The sequence below is a fragment of the Euwallacea fornicatus genome, chromosome 17 (assembly GCF_040115645.1).
Source record: "Euwallacea fornicatus isolate EFF26 chromosome 17, ASM4011564v1, whole genome shotgun sequence".
Taxonomy (NCBI): domain Eukaryota; kingdom Metazoa; phylum Arthropoda; class Insecta; order Coleoptera; family Curculionidae; genus Euwallacea; species Euwallacea fornicatus.
Genome location: NC_089557.1, coordinates 1,563,696 through 1,586,167, shown reverse-complemented (window position 1 = coordinate 1,586,167; position 22,472 = coordinate 1,563,696). Strand labels below are relative to the sequence as shown.

Here is a 22,472-nt window from a genome sequence, read left to right as displayed (position 1 = left end):
CGATTGCATTAACAAAACAATTATAAATTAAAATTTGATTTGGTTGTTGATTTTGTAGGTGGTTTAGAAATTCCGAGATAAAAGCAAAAACACCAGGATTTCTTATGAATTTTGCAACTGTCCACCGTTCATATGTAAAAAAAAATTATCAACATAATTCGTAATTTCAATAACATTCATAACATTTGTGTAATTGTGGTTATTAACGACTTTTGCTCATTTGCCAAATTAAATATTTGCAATATTACAACTGATTCTTCACACCCCCTATCTTAAGCAAAAACAAGAATCAAATACTTATAAACAGAAAACGTTTGTTTCAAATAAATCTTACTACCACGATGACAATAGTTGAATCTTGCTTTATAGATTTTAAGTCTCATCGATAGAAATTTTCATTGCCCAGACCTGGGACCATTCGAACTGATCTACTGCCTGACTCTGTCATGATTTGGGCTCAGTAAGAGTGATACAGATAGATATTCGTGACGTCTCAAACTTCTGTATTAATCACCAATAGAAATATGTCGTTATCATATGTTTTGCCGTTTCTTTTTAAGTAAATAAAAACTGGGTTTAAAACAAATTACCGCTAACGCAAAAAACTATCATTATAAGTACTTTCATAATTGAGTATCTACATTCACTTTTGCCAGTTAAACCTTTAAAACTGCAGATATGCATAAGGTTTCAACGATATCCTTATTTTGTAATTTTAACCTATAAAATACGTGGCCCCACAAAGCCTCTTACACGACCGAAACTCTTTATCAAATAGCCACGACTTAACATGGAAAACGAGAAAGTTTCTATTCCGAGATACAGAGGCTCCCGACTGAATAAAGTTAAAAAAATGGATATATTTCCTAAAATTGAGGACCCATACAAAATGACTTCTTCTGTAGGTGGCACTTGTAAGTTCTCCTCAGTGTAAGCTATTATTTGGAGTTCTTAAGGGCAGTTTTATAAATTATAATTAGTTAATAACCTTATGAGAGTGTGCAATACGCGTTTTTTTTAAGCATTAAATTGTTCTATTTACCTATCTCTTGGGTCTGCGAAAATGCTGAACCTACTATCATTTTCTTTACAATTTGCAGTTTCAATTATCACTTTCATCATAATTGGTTGGTTGCTGTATTCAGAAATCAGTTACTACTTCAACAGCAAGTTTGTTTTCAAGTTTTCCCCAGATGTGGAACTGGAAGAGAAGTTGAAAATTAATATTGATATGACAGTGGCCATGCCCTGCGGACGTGAGTACATAAAATTTAATTTCATATTGCATCAATTTTTCATTTGTAAATGTATTAGGTAATTTCAGCATTGAAATCTGACTGTGTTTATCATAGAAAGTAGCATATTTTTAATACATGAATGATTTTTGATAAGAACAAGATTCCTTTTATACCTTCCTCCCCTTTTTATTGCAGTTGTCGGTACTGACGTACTGGACTCTACAAACCAAAACACTTTTAAATTCGGTCAACTCGAGGAAGAAGACACTTGGTTCGAACTCTCTGATAACCAAAAAGTCCATTTTGAAAACAAAAAGCACTTCAATTCTTATCTGAGAGAAGAATACCACGCTGTTAAGGTACATTGAAGACATTTAGCCCCTGTTTTGAAGCTATAATTATTTTAATTCCTGTGTGTCTACAACAGGATCTGTTATGGAAAAGCAGCTTCTCCACTCACTTCGGAGAGATGCCTCCCCGAGATCACACTCCTGATCGCCCCTATGACGGTTGTCGTATTTATGGAAGCCTTGTTTTAAATAAAGTAGCGGGAAACTTCCACATAACCGCGGGCAAAAGCATAAGCCTGCCTCGTGGACATATCCATATTAGCGCCTTTATTTCAGATACAGACTACAACTTCACTCATAGAATTAATAGGCTCAGCTTTGGAGACTCCAGTCCTGGGATTGTGCACCCTTTGGAGGGTAGAATTATAAATATTCTACCTATTATTTTATTTTTGAGATCATTTTTCAGGTGACGAGTTAATTATACCTAACTCAATGACAGTAGTAAACTACTTTATTGAGGTGGTACCTACGACAGTGAAAACTTTCCTCAACACCATCAGTACTTATCAGTACAGCGTCAAAGAGCTAACTAGGCCTATCAATCACGATAAAGGAAGCCACGGCATTCCAGGAATATATTTCAAATACGACATGTCTGCACTGCGAGTGACGGTCAGCCAGGAACGGGACCATTTAGGGATGTTTTTGGCGAGATTGTGCGCAATTGTAGGTGGAGTGTATGTGTGCTCAGGGATTGTGAACAATATAGTGCAGTTAGTTATTAATTTTGTGACTTGTAACTGGAGTCGGAAGAATCAAAATGGGGAACTAAAGCAGCAAACGTTTCAGAATTGCGTTACAACTGAAGCGCCCAAATAGAGGAATAAAAATATTTTTATTTTAAATTCGTTAAGTTATTTCTTGATGGTTGGTGAAAGCAGATATTTGGATATTCTGCAAAGGTAAGCCTAAAAGCTGAGATATGTATAGAGACCTCCAAAATGAACGATCGAGACCGTGAATTAAAGCAGTTATCAACGATTTTAATATTGTGTTAAGTGCATGTTGAGATCCGAAAGGAACGAGTTTTAAAGCGCAGAAATAATTAAGATTGAAGTTAGAAATTGACGAGCTTAAGGGATCTACAATAGAATGATTTTTTAACAAAATGGTGCCCCTAATACAGTGCAAACTCACAAGTTTAAAGTTCAGACTGTATTACTCAATAAATTTCTCTGATACTTAGTTGGAAATAAATTTTAAAATAATGAAACACTTAAATTTTTGAATTACCCTTCAATTTTTAACGGTAGGATCGTATTTTTTCCATTCGCGTGAGAAACTCAGCACTCGTTTACTTTGAACGTCAAAGGACTCTCGCACGGGCTTTCGCCACAAACTATGATCCAAATCTAAAATCCCACCAATGATTTCTTGAGCAAAATTCTTCGGGAACAACTTCTCGTCTTCTATGACGTGAGCGAATCCCTCATTCATGCCGAAACTAACAGAGAAATAAGAGAGTTCTTTAGGCACCACTTTTCGCACATCTCGTCCTTTCAGGGACACGAGTTTTTTGTTCTGGGACCATTCGGTTTCTGATTCATCGATAGCTTTCTTGAAGAACATTGGTGCCAGTGCAGCATCTCCTTTGTTCATAGGCACACATTCCAGGACCATATGAGGATATCTGAAAAATATAGGGGTGAATTAAAATTTCTTGCAAACTAATCGCGTTGAAGCTCTGTCGACTAGAAACGCCTGTGAGCCAACCTTGTAACTACGTTACCTACCTATGAAAGCCGACAGCAATCTCAAAAAAAATCGGCTGCTGCTCTTTGGCTTCAAATAACTTGACCAATGCTTTGCGAAAATCCAAAATCTCGGTCCACTCATTCTCATCCAGCTGCGTAACTGACGCCACATGCCGTACGGGAACTATAAGGCAATGCCCTGTCAAAAGAGGTTCGTGAGATGGAACGCTGAGATACACATATTCTCCCAGAGACACGATCAAATGTTTCTGCATGCCGCCGGACTGAATGCATCGCGAACAATTATCCAAACTTGTAGAAACTTTTTTATACTCGTTAATTGTTTTATTTCGAGTTTCTTCTGCAATCTTTGAGTCGGATTTTGTCCTTCTGGCACTGTCCGCGAAGAAATCATCCAAGTCGTCATTCTTGCGCAATTTAGAGGCGATTTTCATGAATGATTCGTCCTGTTGGTTACCTGAACTAAATTTCTCGTTTTCGAACATCTTTTGCAGAGAATATTTGTCATCGTCTGCGAAGTACCTAACTCGTTTTTGATCGGAGTGAGTTTCAGATGCATGCTTGCGACGCTTTTCTCGTTCCAAATCCCTAGGGCGTTCTAATTCTAGCGGCTTGGAAAGTCCTTGTCGAGTAGTTTGAGTAAGTAAAACTTTCTCTTCCTGGACTTCCCCTTCATTAAGAGTTTTTCTTGCATTCTCAAGTTTCTCTTTTAATTCCAGTATAAGCTTCTGGTTTCCCATAATTTCGGCCTTTAGAAGTTTGCCTGCAAGCAGATTTAAATCTTTTGGTGTTATTGGAGCATGTGTTTCAGGTTGGCAGCTTGTTGAATATTTTTCCTCTTTTGAAGTAGATGGAAGGGGATCCGTAATCTGTTCACAATCTTTATTTACAGATTTGGAGGCCTTGTCATCTGGCACAGACTTTCTCCATCGACTTACATGTAATGAAGAAGAAAAACTGGTATGTTTGTTAAACCTGTAAAACAAAGTTGTTATTGAATATGATATATTCTAAATTTGAACAGTTTTATATACTTATTCTGGTCAAAACTTCTAGGATCCTCATCCTTGCATTTTTGGAACTTGGGCAAACCATCACCACCATCTCGCCAATACCTATTTAATTCTCTGGAACTTTTTTTCGGATCATATTTTTCCAGCTCTTTCTGTCGTTTCCTTTCATCTTCTTTCCTCTTTCTGAAATCGTCATTGGAAAAAGAGCTAAATTTAGTAGACAAGCTCATCCAATCGTCCCGTTGATTTCGTGCATTTTCTAAATTTTTCTCTGTAATTAGAGACGAATTTTGTCTTCTATCTTGCTGATCCTCACTATCGCTTGAAAGACTGGTACTAGATTTTTGACTTTTTCTCTTCTTAATAATTTCTTCTGATGAATCTGAAGACTCATCTTTCAACTTTTGTATAGATTCAGCTTCAACCCACTCATCTTCTGAAGAGCTTTCGCGTTTGTGTGATCGTTTATTTTTATTGCTTTTATGTTTTTTTGGTTTCTTACTGTGCTTCCCCTGCAAAATATATAAGATTCTTCAAATATCACCTAACAAAATATAGTTTATTAATATCGAACAATCAATATATTCGTGACCTAGTATGGGTGGGCTCTCAAAAGAAAATAATCTAATTCATTTACTCAAAGAATATCCAAAGTGCATGTTTGCAACATCTAGTTCACAAATAATCCTCAAACCACTTTGATTATCATGAAATTGTTAGGAATGTTGCAGATCCTTATTTAAAGAGCAAACCAAGCAATCAGAATCTGTCAGTATTTTAGATATACTTGCTACTTGAATGAAAAATATGTAAAGGAAAGATCCTTAGTTTTCAATGAGTATTGATGATAATTGCCGCAACATAATGATTAAAAACACCTGTTTTCAACGATCAATCAGGGAGGATCTTGGAATTTCGTATCGAAATAAAGCGATTTTAATATGCCCTAAACTCTAACAAGCTTCGTGAAGGGAGAATGCTTGAGAAGATATCTCTATTTGAAAGTGGATAATTATGTTTCTTAAATCAAAGGATAGTATTGATCTGATATAAGGGTTCGACCTCAAAGGACTAGGACGTCCCACCACTACCTATACTTACCATTCTGCCTATAAATTACCTATTTTACCACAGAATAAGAATTCTGGAAATTCACCTATTTATTTACTATTTTTAAAATCAAAACAAATTGTTTGTGGTAGTTTTAAGGTTAGTTTGTGGTCTGTTAGATATCAGTTGTGCGAGCTGTCAGTAACTAAGAGTTTTTGCACTGTTACAGTAAAAAACGTAATTTTTTTTATGTAGTCCACAACAATACTTTCATATATAGCTGGCGGCCCGTTTCAAAATGCAAATTACGAAGTTGTAGGAAATCGAACGACGCGGGTTTATTGGCAAAATAATAATAAAATTACCTTACTATTTAGCCTAATTACCTAAAAATCACATGGATGCCATAAAGGTAAAAAATCTCGCCAACAGTTGTAAGGCAACGGTCTAGAGCTCGCCAACTGTAGTACCTCCACATCTCTACCCTGATCCGAATTGATTGATTCTATTTTCGAGATGCTCCCAATGTCTATAAATTTTCAGAATTTCTTTAAAATATCGGCAGTTCCAGAGGCGACCCCCTCATATAATCACCAGCAACAGCTTTCCTGACTTCACTACTTTTAAAGTAACAGAAAACATATTTTATTTTATATCAACCAATTTTTCGCTATTTTTAAAATTACTAGGTAACAAATTATACAGCGAATGTGATAATAAATAATCTATAAAATTATGAATATTTGACATTACCATATAAAACGGATCTCATACTAGAAAAAGAATAAATACGTGTTAAATATTCACTGGGTTTGTAACGTTACTATTAAAAATACAGGGCGCTTCGCTATAATTTAAAACCCATCCCCCAAATCGACCGGGAAATCTAACAATAAATAATAAATGTATGTAATTGCCCATAAAATATAATAAAAATATCGATGGGTTTCAGTTATGCCAAACTCCACCCTAGTTAATACCATTAATATATATATGCTCAATTAAAATAATTTTAAAAAAGTTTCTAGTGCATTATTAAGCTTAGATAACTCCATGTTGATCTCTGATAATTTTTCTGCATTGGTTTGCTGTACCTCTGACGGGACCTGAAAAATATCACATTCATCGCATTAATAACATTTCATTATAGGTTATCTATCATCATTTGCTTTTGGTTAATAATCAAACAGTTCAAATTGGCGAATTATAAGACTCTGAAACTAATTAAAAAATAATAATAATTTGTATTTCATTTGCGTAATAGATAATTATGGCACAGTTCAGCATGAATAAAAGAGATTTTATGATGGATCTATGGTTCTTAGAGAAACAATTTTAAAATATTTAGAATTTTAATTCCGGCAAGAAAATCGGCATTAAAATCCTTGCAACAGGCGGTAAACTCTGTAAGCGGGTATGGCATTAATCGACTAATTTACTATTTATCATGAAAAGTCTGTCTGACAATGGATAACACATGAATTTATCCAAGAGGTGCCTCCACCAGCTCAACTCATGTGTGAGTTTTTTTATTTATAATTACCTTCGACGCATAATTCGCCACACTCATAATTTGGGTCATTTTCTGTTTCGTGGATTGTAAAAACTCGAGCTTCTTTTGAATTTTACTTATCTCCTTTTCTGGATCAATCAACCCCTTTAACAGTAGATGAACTTCACATTTATCGGAAACAGTTATGATTGTACAGCCGTCCGGAGAGTTTTCGTTGACAGGAGTTTTTGAGCAGTATGCTAAAGTCTGTAAGGCGGCGGCATATTTCTGCAGGATTTCACTTGTTGATGCGTCGTTAGAATGCAGATATGCTATGTAAATTGAAACAAAACAAAAAAAAGTTGGCGACAACGTAGTTGAATCTGAGAAATATTTTGACCCTTAACAAAAATTACCTTCAGTTTTCATTTTGTTTTGCAAATTGTAGTCGCTCCTTGTCGACCTAATCGCCTTTGCTACTTTTTGGACCAATTCAACTTCTTTTTCAATTGTGCAGTTTATGTAATTCTTTTCGGCATTCGGGAATGAATCTACGCATATACTTGGAACTTTTTCTGCCAAATCCTTAGGCCTAGGCAATCGCTGGAAAAGCTCTTCGGCAATGAAAGGCATGAACGGCGAAAGTAATCGAAGGCCAATATGTAAAGTGCGATATAACGTCAACATTGCTGAACGCTTAGCTTTGGCGTCGTTACCCGTAAAAACAGGTTTCAAATATTCCTGAAAAATGTTCATGAGAGTCAAATTCAAATTACTAAAACGCATTTTTTCTTCTCCAAAAACTAATTATAGAACAAAATGTACATTCAATATTTTACTTACTAAATAAACATCGCAAAGATCGTACAACCAAAGATTGTAAATGGTCGTCGTGGCAAGCACGAAATCGTATCCCTCAAAACCATTCACTACATCCCTAGTAGCAGATCCTGCCCTACTTAACATCCACAAATCCATAAAGCTTTCATGTCCGGTTAAAGTTTCGTCGGTAGGAGGTATAAAATCGGCAGCGAAATATGTCAAAGCAAATTTAGTCGCATTCCAAATTTTGTTGCAGAAAAATCTTAAATTTAGCGGATATTATAATACTAAACTTTAGAATTTCAAAACTTGCGCAAAACTACAAAAATGTAAAGAAAAAACTGGTAAAACGTGCCTACCGGTATCCCTGAATCCTGAGAATATCTAAATTAATATCTCTCCCCGAGCACATTGCGCATAAAGCGAACCTCAAGGCATCGGTTCCACACTCAGGAATTCCGTCTGGAAAATCCTGTTTTTGTCCCGCTTTCGCCTTTTCGATTTCCTTTGGATCCAGATTACTATCAAATAATTGAGCATGCAGATTTTCTAAAGATATTCCCGTAATGACATCCATTGGGTCAATCACGTTTCCTAAAGATTTCGACATTTTCCTGCCATGGGCGTCTCGCACGATGGGATGTAGATAAACCTCCCTGTAAGAACAGATCACATTTTCTCCAATTATATAACAAAAAAGTTCTAAGTTTTGTTTTTGCTGGTTTTGTATTATATTTTTTTAACGCATAAATTCCATATTTGTAATGAAATTATTTTCTACACTTTATCAAAACCTTTCAATTTAATGAATCCACCCTTTAAATTGATAAATCTACCTTTCCAATTAATAAAAACTATCTTGAAACTACTCTTTTGAATTCGCAACTCTTCTTCCATTTAAGGAAGTCTGGAAACACTGTATATTATTTCGAGTCGCGTATCGCTTTTTATACCTATGAGCTGTATCTTTATAAAAGGTACTTCAGTAAGTTTTTGTATGTTTTAAAGCAATATCATTCCTTAAATGATTCAGACGAGTGTTGGCACAGTAAAGAACAAAAGTTTGTTGTGCAGAATAAGATAATAATCGGGATAATCGGGTTTTCAGTGCGCGTATGTGCGAGTTTAACTGTGGGTGTTCTATGCTACAGTGGAAATAAAAAATCGGGGTAAAATGAGGATGGAAAATGACAAAAATCAAGTCAAAATCACCATTAACATAAAACGTCAATATTTGAAATAGTTGCGAAACTCTAAGAACGCTAACCTAAAGGGCAATTTCCCGAGTAACTTCTGACCCATAAACACCATCCTAGCCACCCAAAAGAACAATATATCGTGCCCCGTTTCCAACAAATGAGTCGGATAAAACACGTTCACTTCTTTTGTGTTATCTGGCCAACCAAAAATTGAGAACGGGAAGAGAGCGGAAGAAAACCACGTGTCTAATACGTCTTGATCTCTTCTTAGATCGACTTCCGCTGGCTTAAGACCGAACTTTTCCGTGACCTTCTTTAGCACTTCTTCTTCGGAATGGCCTGATATCCAATTGAGTTCTTCCACCTGATAAATGCAATTAAATATTAAAAAAGTAATGAATTTAACAAATAGAAGTATCTTTTACTTCAGACACAGGTTTGCCATCTTTCAAAGTTACGAAATAAGCGGGAATTTGATGACCCCACCACAACTGTCTTGAAATGCACCAATCGCGAATTCCTTCCATCCAATAATTCCAAGTTTTAACATGTTGCTCTGGGATTATTTTAAGCTCTTTATTTTCGACCGCCTTAATTGCATTACTGGCCATTTCAGAGCAATTAACATACCTGGAAATAATTGAAGCTGTAGTCTGAGTTAGAGATACCATTCAATGCACAACATAATCAAGAAATTAATTATTATTATATACACACCATTGAGGCTTCAGCATCGGTTCAACTACATCCTTGCTCCGATTACAAATTGGCACAATCATGGGGTTATTCTTGGTGTCCACATATAAGCTTAACTGCTTCAAAGTTTCTGTTATTTCTTTTCTGGCATGGAACCTTTTCATCCCCTTTAATTATCGTTCATTATTATCACACGAATCTAAGCCTTGAAACATTCTTACAGTGAATTTGCCATAATCTCCAATGATATTTCCTTCATCATCGAAAATCGTAATAAAGGGCAGATTGTGTCTTTTACCCACTTCGTAATCATTAGGATCGTGAGCGGGAGTTATTTTCACAACACCAGTTCCAAACTCAAGTTCGACAAAATCATCTAGGATGATTGGAAGCTTGCGATCACAGAACGGATGAGTGACAAACTAAATATGAAATTATTCGTTTACCCATTAAATAAAAAACGCACTGTTTCGTCTTCCCATACTAATCGAAGACGAGATCGAGACAAATTATTTCATTATCAAATCTATAATTACTCCAACATATCTTATATCGATTCAAAAACGTACCTTTCCATGTAAATGCTTGTACCTCTCATCGTTAGGATGGACTGCTATGGCAGTGTCACCTAACATGGTTTCGATCCTTGTGGTGGCTACAATCACTTTTTCTTTAGTGCCTTCTACCTCATAAGCAAAGTGAACAAGGACCCCAAATTCTATTTTTTCCTCGTAGCCTGGTACAGATAGAAATGTGCGGCCGGGAAGTTCGACTTTATCCACCTAATTTTATGAATAACTACATGAGACTTCAAACATTATTCAACAGTTAAGTACCTCGATATCTGAAATGGCCGATTTCAAAGTACATGACCAATTCACCAGTCTATTGGCTCGATAAATAGTTCCGTCTTCGTGTAAACGTACAAAAGCCTCCGTTACGGCTTTACACATTTTAGGGTCCATTGTGAATACTGCTCTACTCCAATCATAGGACGATCCAAGTTTTTTCAGTTGATGGTAAATACGATTACCTTTCCTGTCAAATAATCGCAAAATCAAAACTGGTAAATTTAAGCCATAAAAATTTCCACGAAAATGTTAAAAAAGATCTTACTCATTTTTCCAATCCCACACCTTCTTCACAAAGTTCTCTCTGCCGATATCATGTCGAGTTTTTTTTTCGTCGCGCCAAAGCTTCTTCTCGACCACCACCTGGGTGGCAATACCGGCGTGATCGCACCCCGGGTTCCATAAAGTCATATAGCCACTCATTCTTTTCCTATAATCGAGACGTATAAACATAATTGATAACGACGATAACATCTATTCCGAATGTGTATTTTTGAGGGTCTCAAACTAATTTCTAAAATCAATTTATTCCCCAAATATGTTAGGTCCAGTAAAGATCATCTTCATCCTTTCGTTACATACTTTATAATCCAACAAGTGCAACAATATATGGCCCACTTGTTCCATTTTCTTTAAGGCAAGACGATTGATGAATACCTGTCTTCTCTGGGTCTTGTACCTGATTAACTTTTTGAAATTGTGTAATATGTTAGATCTAGGCGAAAGTCTGTTTAGACAATATTGCCGCATACATTAATAGAAAATTTTTAAGTAAATACACTAATAAAGCCCAAAATTGGGCACTTATGGTCAAATGACAAATAGAATTTACTTACCATCGCACTATGGAGTCTTGAATTGCGTTAGTTAGGGCATGTCCTAAATGCAGGGAACCAGTAACATTGGGAGGTGGAATTACTATTACGAACTTGTTAGCAGTCTCAGAAATATCTTGCCTCTGAAAAATTAAAAAAAAATGTTTTATACAGGAATTAACTTGATAAAAATTAAAAAGTTGTTTATATGAGAAATTAAGAAGTTTCTTAATAGAGAAAACAATCTAAGAAATGCCCCTGCTAGCTCGTTCGTTAATCCGCCATTAGTAAACCTAATTGTTGGAAGCTGTATTCTCTTTTAGGATTTCGGAACTAAAATTTTAAAAAATTAAACGACGCATCGTCTTTGCGATTTCCTGATTAGATCGATTAGTACTAACAGCATATAAAAAAAGAAAAATAAGGCATTATCTACATAGTCTTTGTTGTTTACCGCGATAAATAATAGTATGCTCCCCATCCTTATATTCGCATAACTTAACCTCAAAATTCCCCCCTAACCTCAACTGCTCAACTTTTCAATTCAAAAATCAGAAATTTTACTTCTTGGCCTGTCGTTGAATGTTTTTTTGTCTCACATTCTACAAACATTCCATAGTAATTTTTAAAAAGATAATTTTCAAGACAATAATGAATAAAGCAATCAAAACTAATGTTATGGGGTTGAAGAGTTTAGTTCCTGAAAATAAACGGAAAAAGGCCACTTTGAATTCCAACAATTCGTTTGAAGTCCTAGTGGCACCAACAAAAAGCGAAAGTGATAAGAAAGAATACAGGGTTATTAAATTAGCTAACGGTTTAACTGCATGCTTAATATCAGACAAGAGTCCAATAACAGAGGCAATTGAAGAATCATGTGAAGAATTGGAGACCGACGAGAGTTCAGCGGAAGACGAGTCAGAAACAGATGGTAATTTAGTTATAATAAAAACAATTGAATATTATTATCACCTAATTATCACCACATTTTTATGAAGTATTAAAACACTTTTGAAGGCAATATGGTTTTTTGGAGGCTTTACATTTTCAAAATGTACATCTCTATGAGGATGCATATTGAAATCATAATTAGGCAAGTACAATGAAAAAAAAAGTTGATCTGAATGCATTATTTAGAAGGCACTGACTGAAAGACAAAAACTTTAATTGTCTCTCTCTGTCTGACTCAAATAATTTTTTTGCTAAAGTTATGAAACAGCATCTCTACATAAAAGTACAGCTCGAGCTAATGCCCATGTAGTGATTAGGCAGATGAGAGATTTTTGGATGTGATTTTACACAGTATACATCACTGTTTTAAACTTTAATTTTCTGCATACTGTCCCACTCAAAGCAAACCTTTTATATCAACTAAAAGGCCATTTCGTGACGATTTTCATAATAAAGCAATCTTAAAATGTTCATTTCATACTTATAATCAACTGACATGTTTTTCTTAGGTTCTGAAAATGAAAGTGTAGAGATGGAAGGCGATGAACACGAAGAAGACCCCAGGGCCCACCATCCACGACACGAACAAAAACTAGCTGCTGCAGGATTATGTATAGGCGTAGGAAGCTTTAGCGACCCCAAAGAAGTTCCCGGAATGGCTCACTTCTTAGAACATATGGTTTTTATGGGCAGTACTAAATACCCACAAGAAAACTCCTTTGATGAGTTTATCAAACTAAGCGGAGGCAGCGATAACGCATCTACCGACGCCGAAACTACGGTTTTTTACTTTGAATGTCTCGAAAAACATTTTGAAGAAGCTCTAGACAGGTTTTCACAATTTTATAAGGAACCCTTGATGAAGCGAGAGGCAATGACTAGGGAAAGACAAGCTATAGAATCGGAATTTCAAATGTCTGTTCATTCGGACGATTCTAGAAAGGAACAACTGCTCTGTTTGCTTGCCAAGAAAGGATCTCCCGTTAATAGTTTTCCATGGGGCAATTTGATTACATTGAGGGACAATATAAATGATGAAGATCTGTATAAAGGGGTGCATGAGTTCAGAAAGCGCCATTATTCTGCGCATAGAATGACTTTGGCGGTACAGGCGCGTATTTCGTTGGAAGATCTTGAAGAAATGGTATTAAAACACTTCTCAGAAATTCCCAATAATGGTCTACCACCTGTTGACCACGCTTCGTTCGTTGACGTATTCAACACCCCAGAATTTAATAAAATCTACCACATAAACCCGGTGAAAGATTTGTGCCAAGTCGACATAACATGGGCGTTCCCGTCATTGAAGCATAAATACAGAAATAAGCCCCAACATTTCTTATCGCATTTATTGGGCGACGAGGGAAAAGGGAGTCTGCTCTCTTACTTGAAGAAAAAATGTTGGGTGCTTGGAACTAACATAGGCAATGCAGAAACTGGGACTGAGCACAATTCACTTTTCACCTTATTTACTGTAAATCTGAATTTAACTGATGAAGGTTATAACCATTTGAATGAGGTGATTGGAACAGTTTTTTCATATCTCGCAATGCTAAAGAAGACTGGGCCGTCTCGGAGGATATTTGACGAGGCAAAATCAATATCAGACATGAGTTTCCGCTATGCTCATGAAGAAACTGCGGTTGAAATTGTAGAAAATCTGTGCGAAGTAATGCAACTATATCCGTCTGAAGACTACCTTACGGGTACCGAATTGTACTTTGAATTCGATCCAAAAGCCATTGAGGAACTCATCGATTTAATGACCCCTGAAACAGCTAACTACATGGTACTAAAGCGTCAGCCTGAAAACAAAACTAAAGAGTACCAAACAGAAAAATGGTTTGGCACTAAGTACTTCGTGGAAGAAATTCCTAACAGTTGGATGGAAAATTGGAAGAAAGCCCGAATTATACCAGACCTCGCTCTACCCCCTCCCAACAGTTTCATCACAACAGACTTCAGTATATTGCCACACGTGGAGAACAACCCAGAATACCCCCAAAAAATCTTAGAAAACTCAACAATCGAGCTATGGTATCGAAGAGACACTAAATTCAAGCTTCCAATGGCACACTACAACTTCTATTTTATCAGTCCCTTAGCGATCAGCAGTTGCAAGAATGCTTCCATGTTAGACATCCTCGTTAATCTGCTGGCGGTCGAAATGGCCGAAGATGTCTATCCTGCTACCACTGCCGACTTATTCCACAACTTTATAGTCTTCGAAAAAGGTTTGATAGTAAAAGCGTGGGGATTCAGCGAGAAGTTGCCCCTTTTAATGGATCTAATCGTTAACCATTTAACAACCTTGAGCAGCAAAATTACTGAAGATATGTTTAATGCAATTAAGGTGAAATTATTGCAGAACTATCACAATAAAGCTTTGAAACCGAGTGTACTAGCTAAAGAGTTAAGGCTAAATCTGCTGGTGGAAAGTTGCTGGACTTCAATAGATCGTTATGCTGCTTTACAAGAAATATCTTGTGAGGATATCAAAACATTTGCAAAGGATTATTTCAAATCTCTGTATGTAAAGGTTTTGATTCAAGGTAATGTTAGTCAGAGTGCCGCTGTAGAGACCGCTCAGAGAGTCGTCAAAACGTTGAATTTTGTGGAATTAAAGGAAGAAGAAAAGCCTCGGTTCAAGATTGCCAGGGTCAATAAAGGAGACCGTTGTTGCAGAATTCGAAATATCAACGCTGGCGACACAAATTCTGTAATAACCAATTACTACCAATCCGATCTCTATACCGTGGAGAATAGCGTAATAGCAGATCTTATAATTATGGCCATTGAAGAACCTTTATTCGACATCTTGAGAACTAAAGAGCAGCTGGGTTACCACGTTTATTGTTCAGTGAGAGACACCTTTGGCGTTCTAGGCTTTACTATAACAGTTAACGCGCAAACTACCAAAGCATCAGCAAAACACGTGAACGAACGGATAGAAGAGTTTTTAAAGCACACCAAATTCCTGCTGGAAAACATGGATTGTGAACGCTTTGAGAAGCTCAAGGGAAACTTAATCAAAATTAAACAATGCAGTGACGTACACCTCAAAGAAGAAGTGGACAGAAATTGGGGGGAAATAATCAATGAAGATTACCTGTTCGACAGAATTAAGCTGGATATTGAGGCAATCAAGCAAACAAATTTAAAGACGGTCTGCTCTTGGTGGGAAAATCATAATCAGTTTGGATCCCATGAAAATTTCCGGAAGCTCAGCATTCAAATCGAAGGCAACAACGCCGATTGTACGGACGAGGAATCAAAGTTGGAAATAGTATTTTTAGTTAATGAAAATGAAGCTGCTGCCAGGGGTGACGACAGTTACTTTATCAAGATGATTCAAGAGTATAAAGATTCGGTCTCTGTATATCATATAAAGTAAATCAAAATTCTTACGTAAATGAGGTTTAATCGTTGTAATGGATGCGGGAAACTAGGTTATTAACTTGACACAAATGCGGCCTCTAATAATTTTAAGCTAATTCATGTTCTAACATTAATGCAGGATTTTAAAACACATAGAAGGCAACTTTTACAGCAAATTGAGTTCTGAATATATCGATTATAATTGTAGATATTAAATGTAAGAAATAACTATTTCTTACATGTCTATGCTTAGCTAGAACTTGTTTGTCTTGCCAGTTTCCACAACTACAATAAATATTCTGTGAAAAAGTTAGTGTCATGGAAGTCCCTAATTCTATTCCATATTCTTTGACGTAGTCAGAGAGTGATTATTTATTCAGATATAAAAAAGATAAATTACAGCATAAATTATCACAACTTTCTCAAAAATCTTTATAGCTCTCATCTTACCTTATATTCTGGTTTGAAGAAACCCTCTTTTTCCCACCAGCCATACCAGGCAGCTTCCACATATTTGGGGCTATAAGACTCCGGCAAAGACCGGAGAACATCTTTCTTGTCCCCATCTAAAGTGGCAGAATCATATACAGCTTCACCTTTCACTTCTTTCTTCTTTTCCTTTTTCTAGTATATGAACAAATTATACAGTGGAGAAACGATATGTATTACTACATGTAGATATAGCAACTACTAATTAGTTTATAGCCAACTGCATGTAACTTTCTGAGCTATTGTGCAATTTCAACTGTAGTAGAGGAACGGCTAATACTTAGCTTGGGACATTCTAATATAAAGTATTGTCGCTGTTAACAGCCTGTAAATGGCTGAAATATCATACTACATATTTAGTAACATATGTTTCATATCAGTTGGGAGTTCCGGAACTAAAATCTTTGGGTTTTTAACAGGCCATTAATTATACACAAAAAAAAACTAGAGCATTTTCTATAGGTGAAATCTAAGTGTTTTTGCTACCTGAACACCAAAAAGCCGCTTTTTAATAACTGAAACCTCACCTCCACTTCTGGTTTCCCTGTGTTCTGCTGCTTCTCCAACTTCTGCTTCAACTTGTCTAGTTTCGCCTGTTTCTTGGCTTCCTTTTCAAGCTGCTTCGCGGTTTTTTGCGGAGCATCAACAGCATTTTCCATAGTTTTTTCCATAATTAAACCGTTCGTTAATTATTACGAAAATATTTCCAACGCTTCGAAATACGAATGTATAACATAACCTCAGTTTGTTTTGACGTCCCGGAGTCGAAAGTGTTTTAGTCATCCGGAGCAGTGGAAGTTATTCACCAGTGGCTGCAACACTGCGTCGCCCCCTTTCAATTCTGTGTATGTTTTATTTTTTAAAGTTTTAATTTATTAATCTGCGTATTCTAAAGCCTATATTTATACCCAATTAAGCCTCAAATTTAAGTACATTCCAGTTTCAATCGAACTCGGAGCCCGATTTTGTCTGGAATATAAATAGCGGGAATGAATTTTTAAAAAATTCACTCATTAACCATTAAATTTGAAGTTACCGCAGTTGTAACTTTGACGTAAATCAACGGAAGTTACAGCGATCCGTCACTGTAAAGACACATTACAGAACTGTACTCCTAATACATTAATTCACAAACAAAATTGCCATTTTCAGCCCAAAATTGCTGATCCATACATATAAATATGAAATTCTAAGGGACACAATCCCATCCACGATAGGAAGCCAATAGGAAGAAGGGAAGTACGCTTTAACTGACCAAATTTAAAACAAGTACCAAGTCAATATCATGTCGAAAAATAAGAATAACTTGGACTGGCGGAAACGAGTGAAACAAGAATATTTACGATTGAGGCAGCAAAAAAGGTATAAACGAGCTGATGATGTTAAAGTAGCATGGACCAAGAACAAAGACCAAATGACTGAGACCCTAATAGCAGATCAGAAGAAGTAAGTTCTCATTATTCCTCTTTGTGCACACTTTCAACTATCTTAGCCGTCATCAAGCTCTCAACTCATAGTCCTCCAAATCCTTGTCATATGCACATTGCTTGTTTTCCCTTTGATTGAACAGGTGACAATAAAAATAAGTCTGTGACACAAGGAAGGATGTCATGACCATTATCAGGGGCCTTCACCAAGTCAATAATTACTTCATAGTCTTTACCTGCTTGGCTTTGCTCTATTAGATGTTTTGAAGAAATAAAACGTTTATTACCATTGTCAGATTCATCACTGATCATATTACCATCAACAAATTGGCCATCCCCATCCTAACATGTCCCTTGGGAGTAATGAAGTAGTCGCTGACCTGTAGGTATTGAAACAAAATGTGCACTTCCAGATGGACAGATTCTAGAGCATACTGGACTCAACTCCCCGAACTTCCAGCCCATTCAACTTGCATGAAAAAGGCAGAAGTTATAGGAAATGAGGGTACCCATGCAATTTTTATTAATGTATTTACTTTCAAATACAAATGTTGGCTGTTTACATCACACCAGTTATATGTATATCTTATTTTTTAAAGGCGACATTCAGGTGACGACGATCAAAATCATCAATGCCGTTACCCCAATCCCCACCATGTACACATGGGCCCCGATTCAACAGAATTTCATGGTCGAAGACGAGACCGTCTTGCATAATATTCCTTATATGGGTGATGAAATATTGGATCAAGATGGTACGTTTATTGAGGAGCTCATTAAGAACTATGATGGCAAAGTGCATGGTGATCAGGAATCAGGGTTCATAGACGATGAGCTATTTGTAGAGTTAGTGCACGCCCTCATGCAGTTCCAGGAGAAACCTGAAGATAAAAAGGCGGATGAGAAAAAAGAGGAGAAGGGTAAGATTGCTGTATGATGTGTAGTTCTGATTATTAAGCTCTAGTTCAGTTTAGCATTAAACCTTCGTATTTGATAGGAATTAAATTCACTTTAGGCAAAGAAAAGTAAGTAACCTATTATCACAGAATATAGAAATATTTTTCTCAAACTCAGATAATGAGAAAGAAGAGCCACCCATCAATGAAGCAGATAAAACAAAGAGCAGTTTAGAGTTCCCGTCTATTGTCATTTTCCAAGCTATATCTAGCCAGTTTCCAGATAAAGGTGGGCCAGAAGAACTTCGCGATAAGTAATCACGAAATCTATACGTGTTGACAATGTTACAAATATTAAATTGTTGTATAGATATATAGAATTAACTGAGAGAACCGATCCTAGCGCTCCTCCAGAATGTACGCCTAACATAGATGGCCCAAATGCCGCCTCCGTGCCGAGGGAACAGACGATGCACTCATTCCACACTCTTTTCTGCAGAAGATGCTTTAAATACGACTGCTTCTTGCACAGTAAGTATGGAATGTGTGAATACGTGTTGAGAAACTCCTAGCCGTTAGTTTTATAATAATGGAAGTACATATTGTTCAGTTTTCTCTAGGAGAATTGCAAGTTCAGTTGGAAAATACTGACGACTGATATAGCTTATAGTTACTTAGATTCCTTTAGATTTAGTTCTCCATTTCTCCTTTTCACTTAAATAATGGATTTTTTTTTGACTTGCTCACACACCTTAAGGATCGGAAGGTAAAGGTGTGTAACTTTAATAGCCGATTTTCGTTCATTATTATCATCCCATTTTCATATTTGCAAACTGCTTATCCTGCAAATTTTAAACATACATATATGCACTGTTACGTAAGCAGTCGATTTTGAACATGTCAATACGCAGTGTCATATAGATCAACAATATTTGACGATACCAGCCCTTAACGTCTTGCTTATTTAATTGGGAAACAGAACGATTCTCGACTTGGTATCACTTAAATTTGTCCAATTTAAAAAATTTTAACCACTCATACCATCACATTAATCATGTGTCCCTTTAATTTGCTGTTTCGTGTTTGGTAGCTTCAAATGTCGTCTTTGATTAGGGTTGCAAGCGTGCCCAGGACCCAATTTACAGAAGAGAAGAGGACCCGACTTGAAACCCTTTAGTGAACCGTGTGGACTAGATTGCTATATGCATTTGGTAAGAAGAAAACATTTTTCCCAAATGGTCCCAATTCGAAAATCTGTCTAGATTTTGGTGCGTAGTGTAGAACTTTGCATTTGAATTAAATCTCTGCAAAACTAGCAATTGTAAGGAAAAAATTTCTAGCTAAAGCAGATCTGTGAATGGCCGTGATGTATGAATAATCTTTTCACCTTCAGGACGAAGTTAAGGAAAAATTGGCTGCAAAAGCGAAGCAAGACGAAGAGTCGGAAAGAGTGGAAAATGAGAAAGAACTCGAAAAAGAAAAGAAGCGCAAATCGATAGGCGAAGTGATTGAGAGTAAGGTGGTGGTAAACGGTTCTAATCCGCGAAAGATCTGCAAGCAAACCAGTGTGGACTCTGGAAATGAGGCAAGTTCGGAAGATAGCAATGATAGCAACAAAGGTAATGCAAGAACACTTTATCATTTACTTGTCTAACAATAAATTTGGTGTATGTAGACTGTGAAAACGGCGATCCAGTATCCACCGCTACGTCATTTAGCCTCCTGGGATTAATGGGTGCCAATGACCATAATGAGTGGACTGGATCCGACGAGAGTTTATTCCGCGGGCTGCATAAAGTGTTTTTAAACAACTACTGCGCTGTTGCCCAGATCATGCTGACGAAAACGTGCCAGCAAGTAAGTTTAACGAATTTTATCAAAGAGTAATATTAAAAAAAGGTTTTTGATAATCTGAAATAAGTTAATCTGTTTTTACGGGCTTGGTCTTTGTACCTTTTTTTCCTTTAGGTATATCACTTTGCCCAGAAAGAAGCTGCCGACATTCCTGCAGAGGAAACTATGCGAGATTACACCCCGCCCCGTAAGAAGAAAAAGAAATATCGTCTCTGGTCCATGCATTGTCGTAAGATTCAGCTGAAGAAAGATTCGAGCAGCAATCACGTTTATAACTTCACCCCTTGTGATCATCCGGGGCAGAACTGCGACAATAATTGCCCTTGCATAGGCGCCCAGAATTTTTGCGAGAAATTTTGCCAATGCAGTTCAGACTGTAAGTAATTCATTTTCCTTTTGTTAACTGTACATCAGGCCCGAATTTCTCACAGGTTGATTGCAATAGGTGTGTTTAATCGTCAAAGAAACGTCCATAAAGATCAAACCAAACACATCGTAAACGGATCAATGTATTGATATATTGCTGTACAGGGTGGTTAGCGTCACCCCAAAAATTTGTAGTTGCTTATTTTATTAATGGAAGTTTCCAAAACACGAACTGTTGTTATAGGTCAAAATCGATTTCCTGGATGTCGATGTAAGGCACAATGCAACACGAAACAATGTCCGTGCTACTTGGCGGTGAGAGAATGCGACCCAGATCTATGTCAGACCTGCGGTGCTGATCAGTTTGACGTATCTAAGATCACCTGCAAAAATGTTAGCGTCCAAAGAGGACTTCGTAAGTACATCTCCATAATACCTCGAAATCTTCGAGTTGCAAAGACATTTTAATAGAAAAAGAGCGCAACTTTAAGTTACAAATTTATATCTACCAAAAGGTAATTGAAAATTTAATAGTTCAAGCAATGTATTATTTTTTTGCACATAGACAAACACCTTCTAATGGCTCCATCGGACGTGGCCGGATGGGGAATTTTCCTGAAAGATAGTGCTCAGAAGAACGAGTTCATTTCCGAGTACTGCGGAGAAATAATTTCGCAGGACGAAGCAGATCGTCGTGGGAAGGTGTACGACAAATACATGTGTTCGTTTCTTTTTAATTTAAATAATGGTAAGTTGGATTTATCTCTTAAGCAGTCTTGGGTTTAACATTCAAACTAAAGCCAAGTCGCAAAACTTTTGTTCCGTGGATATTTTTGAAGCTCTAGAAAAGAATTTAGAAAAAAAATAGATAATTTTTTTTGTTCTTTTTAGACTTCGTTGTAGACGCCACTCGTAAGGGCAATAAGATTCGCTTTGCAAATCACTCCATAAACCCGAATTGTTATGCGAAAGTGATGATGGTAAACGGAGATCACAGAATTGGAATTTTCGCCAAGAGAGCCATTCAGCCAGGAGAAGAGTTGTTCTTCGATTATAGGTGGGGGGTCGTTTCATTGATAAGAAGTCAAAAAGAGACATTCTTTGATAATAAACAAGTCGTTTCTATGTGAGTAATTCTATATTAAATTAATTTTTGTTCTTTTCAGGTATGGCCCTACAGAACAATTGAAGTTTGTAGGTATCGAAAGAGAAATGGAGTTTTTGTAAGTTAGTTGTTAAACGTCGAATTAATGAGAAGTCCACGAGTTAATTCTCTATTAGAAGTATCGTCCAATCGCATATAATAATCAATTCGTTAAAAGCTCCGTGGAAAAATTAAGGGAAATTGAATAGTTACAGGAAGACAAGAAATCCCAAATATCATTTCTGCGAAACTACACTTTTTATTTCAAACTTTTATAATATTTTTATACGAATTACATTTAAGGATGCTTACTGAAAATAAGGTATTGTGAATGATATCGAGATAGATTCATTTGTCTCCAATAATTTAAACGTATTGTTAATTTGGTCAGAATAACTTGCCTTGAAGTTCTGACCTGAAAGCTGGTCTTGACGAATTAAAAACAGACAAAGTAACAAATTGTCTCTGCTCACCGGCAGACTGGATTGAAGTCTGGTTTAATTCGATTTTTTTATTTTTGCCACCCTACATGTGGAACTTTTTACACAATTTCTTATATGTTTTAGGTAATTTTAAGATTTATTTCTAGATATATTCTTTCTCTTTTGCTTATTGCACTGATTGTGGTAATGAAATAATTTTTGGCGAATAATTGTGTTTAATGTTTGAATAAAATATTGATAAAACGGAGGAATTTAAAGTTTGCTCAAACCCTTACGAAAA

General features: G+C 36.4%; 5 protein-coding genes across 9 annotated transcripts in view; 3 read left to right on the top strand and 2 right to left on the bottom strand.

Annotated features, from left to right (window-relative positions):
- Nucleotides 1–16,886, bottom strand: part of ValRS (Valyl-tRNA synthetase) — a 42,136-nt gene extending 25,250 nt beyond the window's left edge. Inside the window, exons 1-16 of one of the 2 annotated variants that reach the window (XM_066292013.1) lie at nt 16,590–16,886; nt 16,024–16,197; nt 11,266–11,387; nt 10,695–10,859; nt 10,415–10,616; nt 10,148–10,360; nt 9,800–10,000; nt 9,600–9,745; nt 9,308–9,512; nt 8,951–9,246; nt 8,043–8,339; nt 7,705–7,945; nt 7,278–7,602; nt 6,913–7,193; nt 5,756–6,475; nt 4,684–4,831 (exon numbers count right to left, since the gene is read on the bottom strand). In XM_066292013.1, coding sequence (XP_066148110.1) covers nt 6,371–6,475; nt 6,913–7,193; nt 7,278–7,602; nt 7,705–7,945; nt 8,043–8,339; nt 8,951–9,246; nt 9,308–9,512; nt 9,600–9,745; nt 9,800–10,000; nt 10,148–10,360; nt 10,415–10,616; nt 10,695–10,859; nt 11,266–11,387; nt 16,024–16,197; nt 16,590–16,733 — 3,117 coding nt within the window. In that variant the 5' untranslated portion in view covers nt 16,734–16,886 and the 3' untranslated portion in view covers nt 4,684–4,831; nt 5,756–6,370. Of the gene's footprint in view, nt 1–4,683; nt 4,832–5,755; nt 6,476–6,912; nt 7,194–7,277; nt 7,603–7,704; nt 7,946–8,042; nt 8,340–8,950; nt 9,247–9,307; nt 9,513–9,599; nt 9,746–9,799; nt 10,001–10,147; nt 10,361–10,414; nt 10,617–10,694; nt 10,860–11,265; nt 11,388–16,023; nt 16,198–16,589 lie in introns of those variants that run through there. The other variant, XM_066292014.1, reaches the window with a different exon arrangement.
- LOC136344508 (endoplasmic reticulum-Golgi intermediate compartment protein 2) lies at nt 473–2,436 on the top strand. The gene is made up of 5 exons (XM_066292047.1): nt 473–914; nt 1,101–1,256; nt 1,434–1,597; nt 1,666–1,945; nt 1,998–2,436. Exons 1-5 carry the CDS (start codon nt 791–793, stop codon nt 2,408–2,410), a joined length of 1,137 nt encoding a protein of 378 aa, XP_066148144.1. The 5' UTR covers nt 473–790; the 3' UTR covers nt 2,411–2,436.
- LOC136344503 (CWF19-like protein 2 homolog) lies at nt 2,408–5,563 on the bottom strand. The gene is made up of 4 exons (XM_066292027.1): nt 5,421–5,563; nt 4,341–4,831; nt 3,325–4,281; nt 2,408–3,221 (listed from the first exon to the last, which is right to left on the bottom strand). The coding sequence occupies exons 1-4, from the start codon at nt 5,421–5,423 to the stop codon at nt 2,828–2,830; spliced, it is 1,845 nt and encodes a 614-aa protein (XP_066148124.1). The 5' UTR covers nt 5,424–5,563; the 3' UTR covers nt 2,408–2,827.
- Nucleotides 11,762–15,886, top strand: LOC136344496 (nardilysin-like). Its single transcript, XM_066292011.1, has 2 exons — nt 11,762–12,175; nt 12,705–15,886. The coding sequence occupies exons 1-2, from the start codon at nt 11,827–11,829 to the stop codon at nt 15,587–15,589; spliced, it is 3,234 nt and encodes a 1,077-aa protein (XP_066148108.1). The 5' UTR covers nt 11,762–11,826; the 3' UTR covers nt 15,590–15,886.
- On the top strand, nt 16,791–22,439 carry E(z) (histone-lysine N-methyltransferase E(z)). 4 transcript variants are annotated; one of them, XM_066292019.1, is made up of 15 exons: nt 16,791–16,907; nt 17,215–17,508; nt 17,903–17,994; nt 18,089–18,409; nt 18,564–18,699; nt 18,756–18,916; nt 19,143–19,157; nt 19,499–19,596; nt 19,779–20,004; nt 20,061–20,242; nt 20,354–20,615; nt 20,850–21,020; nt 21,171–21,353; nt 21,497–21,662; nt 21,772–22,439. In XM_066292019.1, exons 2-15 carry the CDS (start codon nt 17,348–17,350, stop codon nt 21,830–21,832), a joined length of 2,235 nt encoding a protein of 744 aa, XP_066148116.1. In that variant the 5' UTR covers nt 16,791–16,907; nt 17,215–17,347; the 3' UTR covers nt 21,833–22,439. The 4 variants fall into 4 exon arrangements, with proteins under 4 accessions (XP_066148116.1, XP_066148119.1, XP_066148117.1 ...); XM_066292020.1 differs by lacking the exon at nt 16,791–16,907 and adding an exon at nt 16,920–17,149; XM_066292022.1 differs by lacking the exon at nt 19,143–19,157.
- Nucleotides 22,440–22,472: the final 33 nt, after the last annotated feature.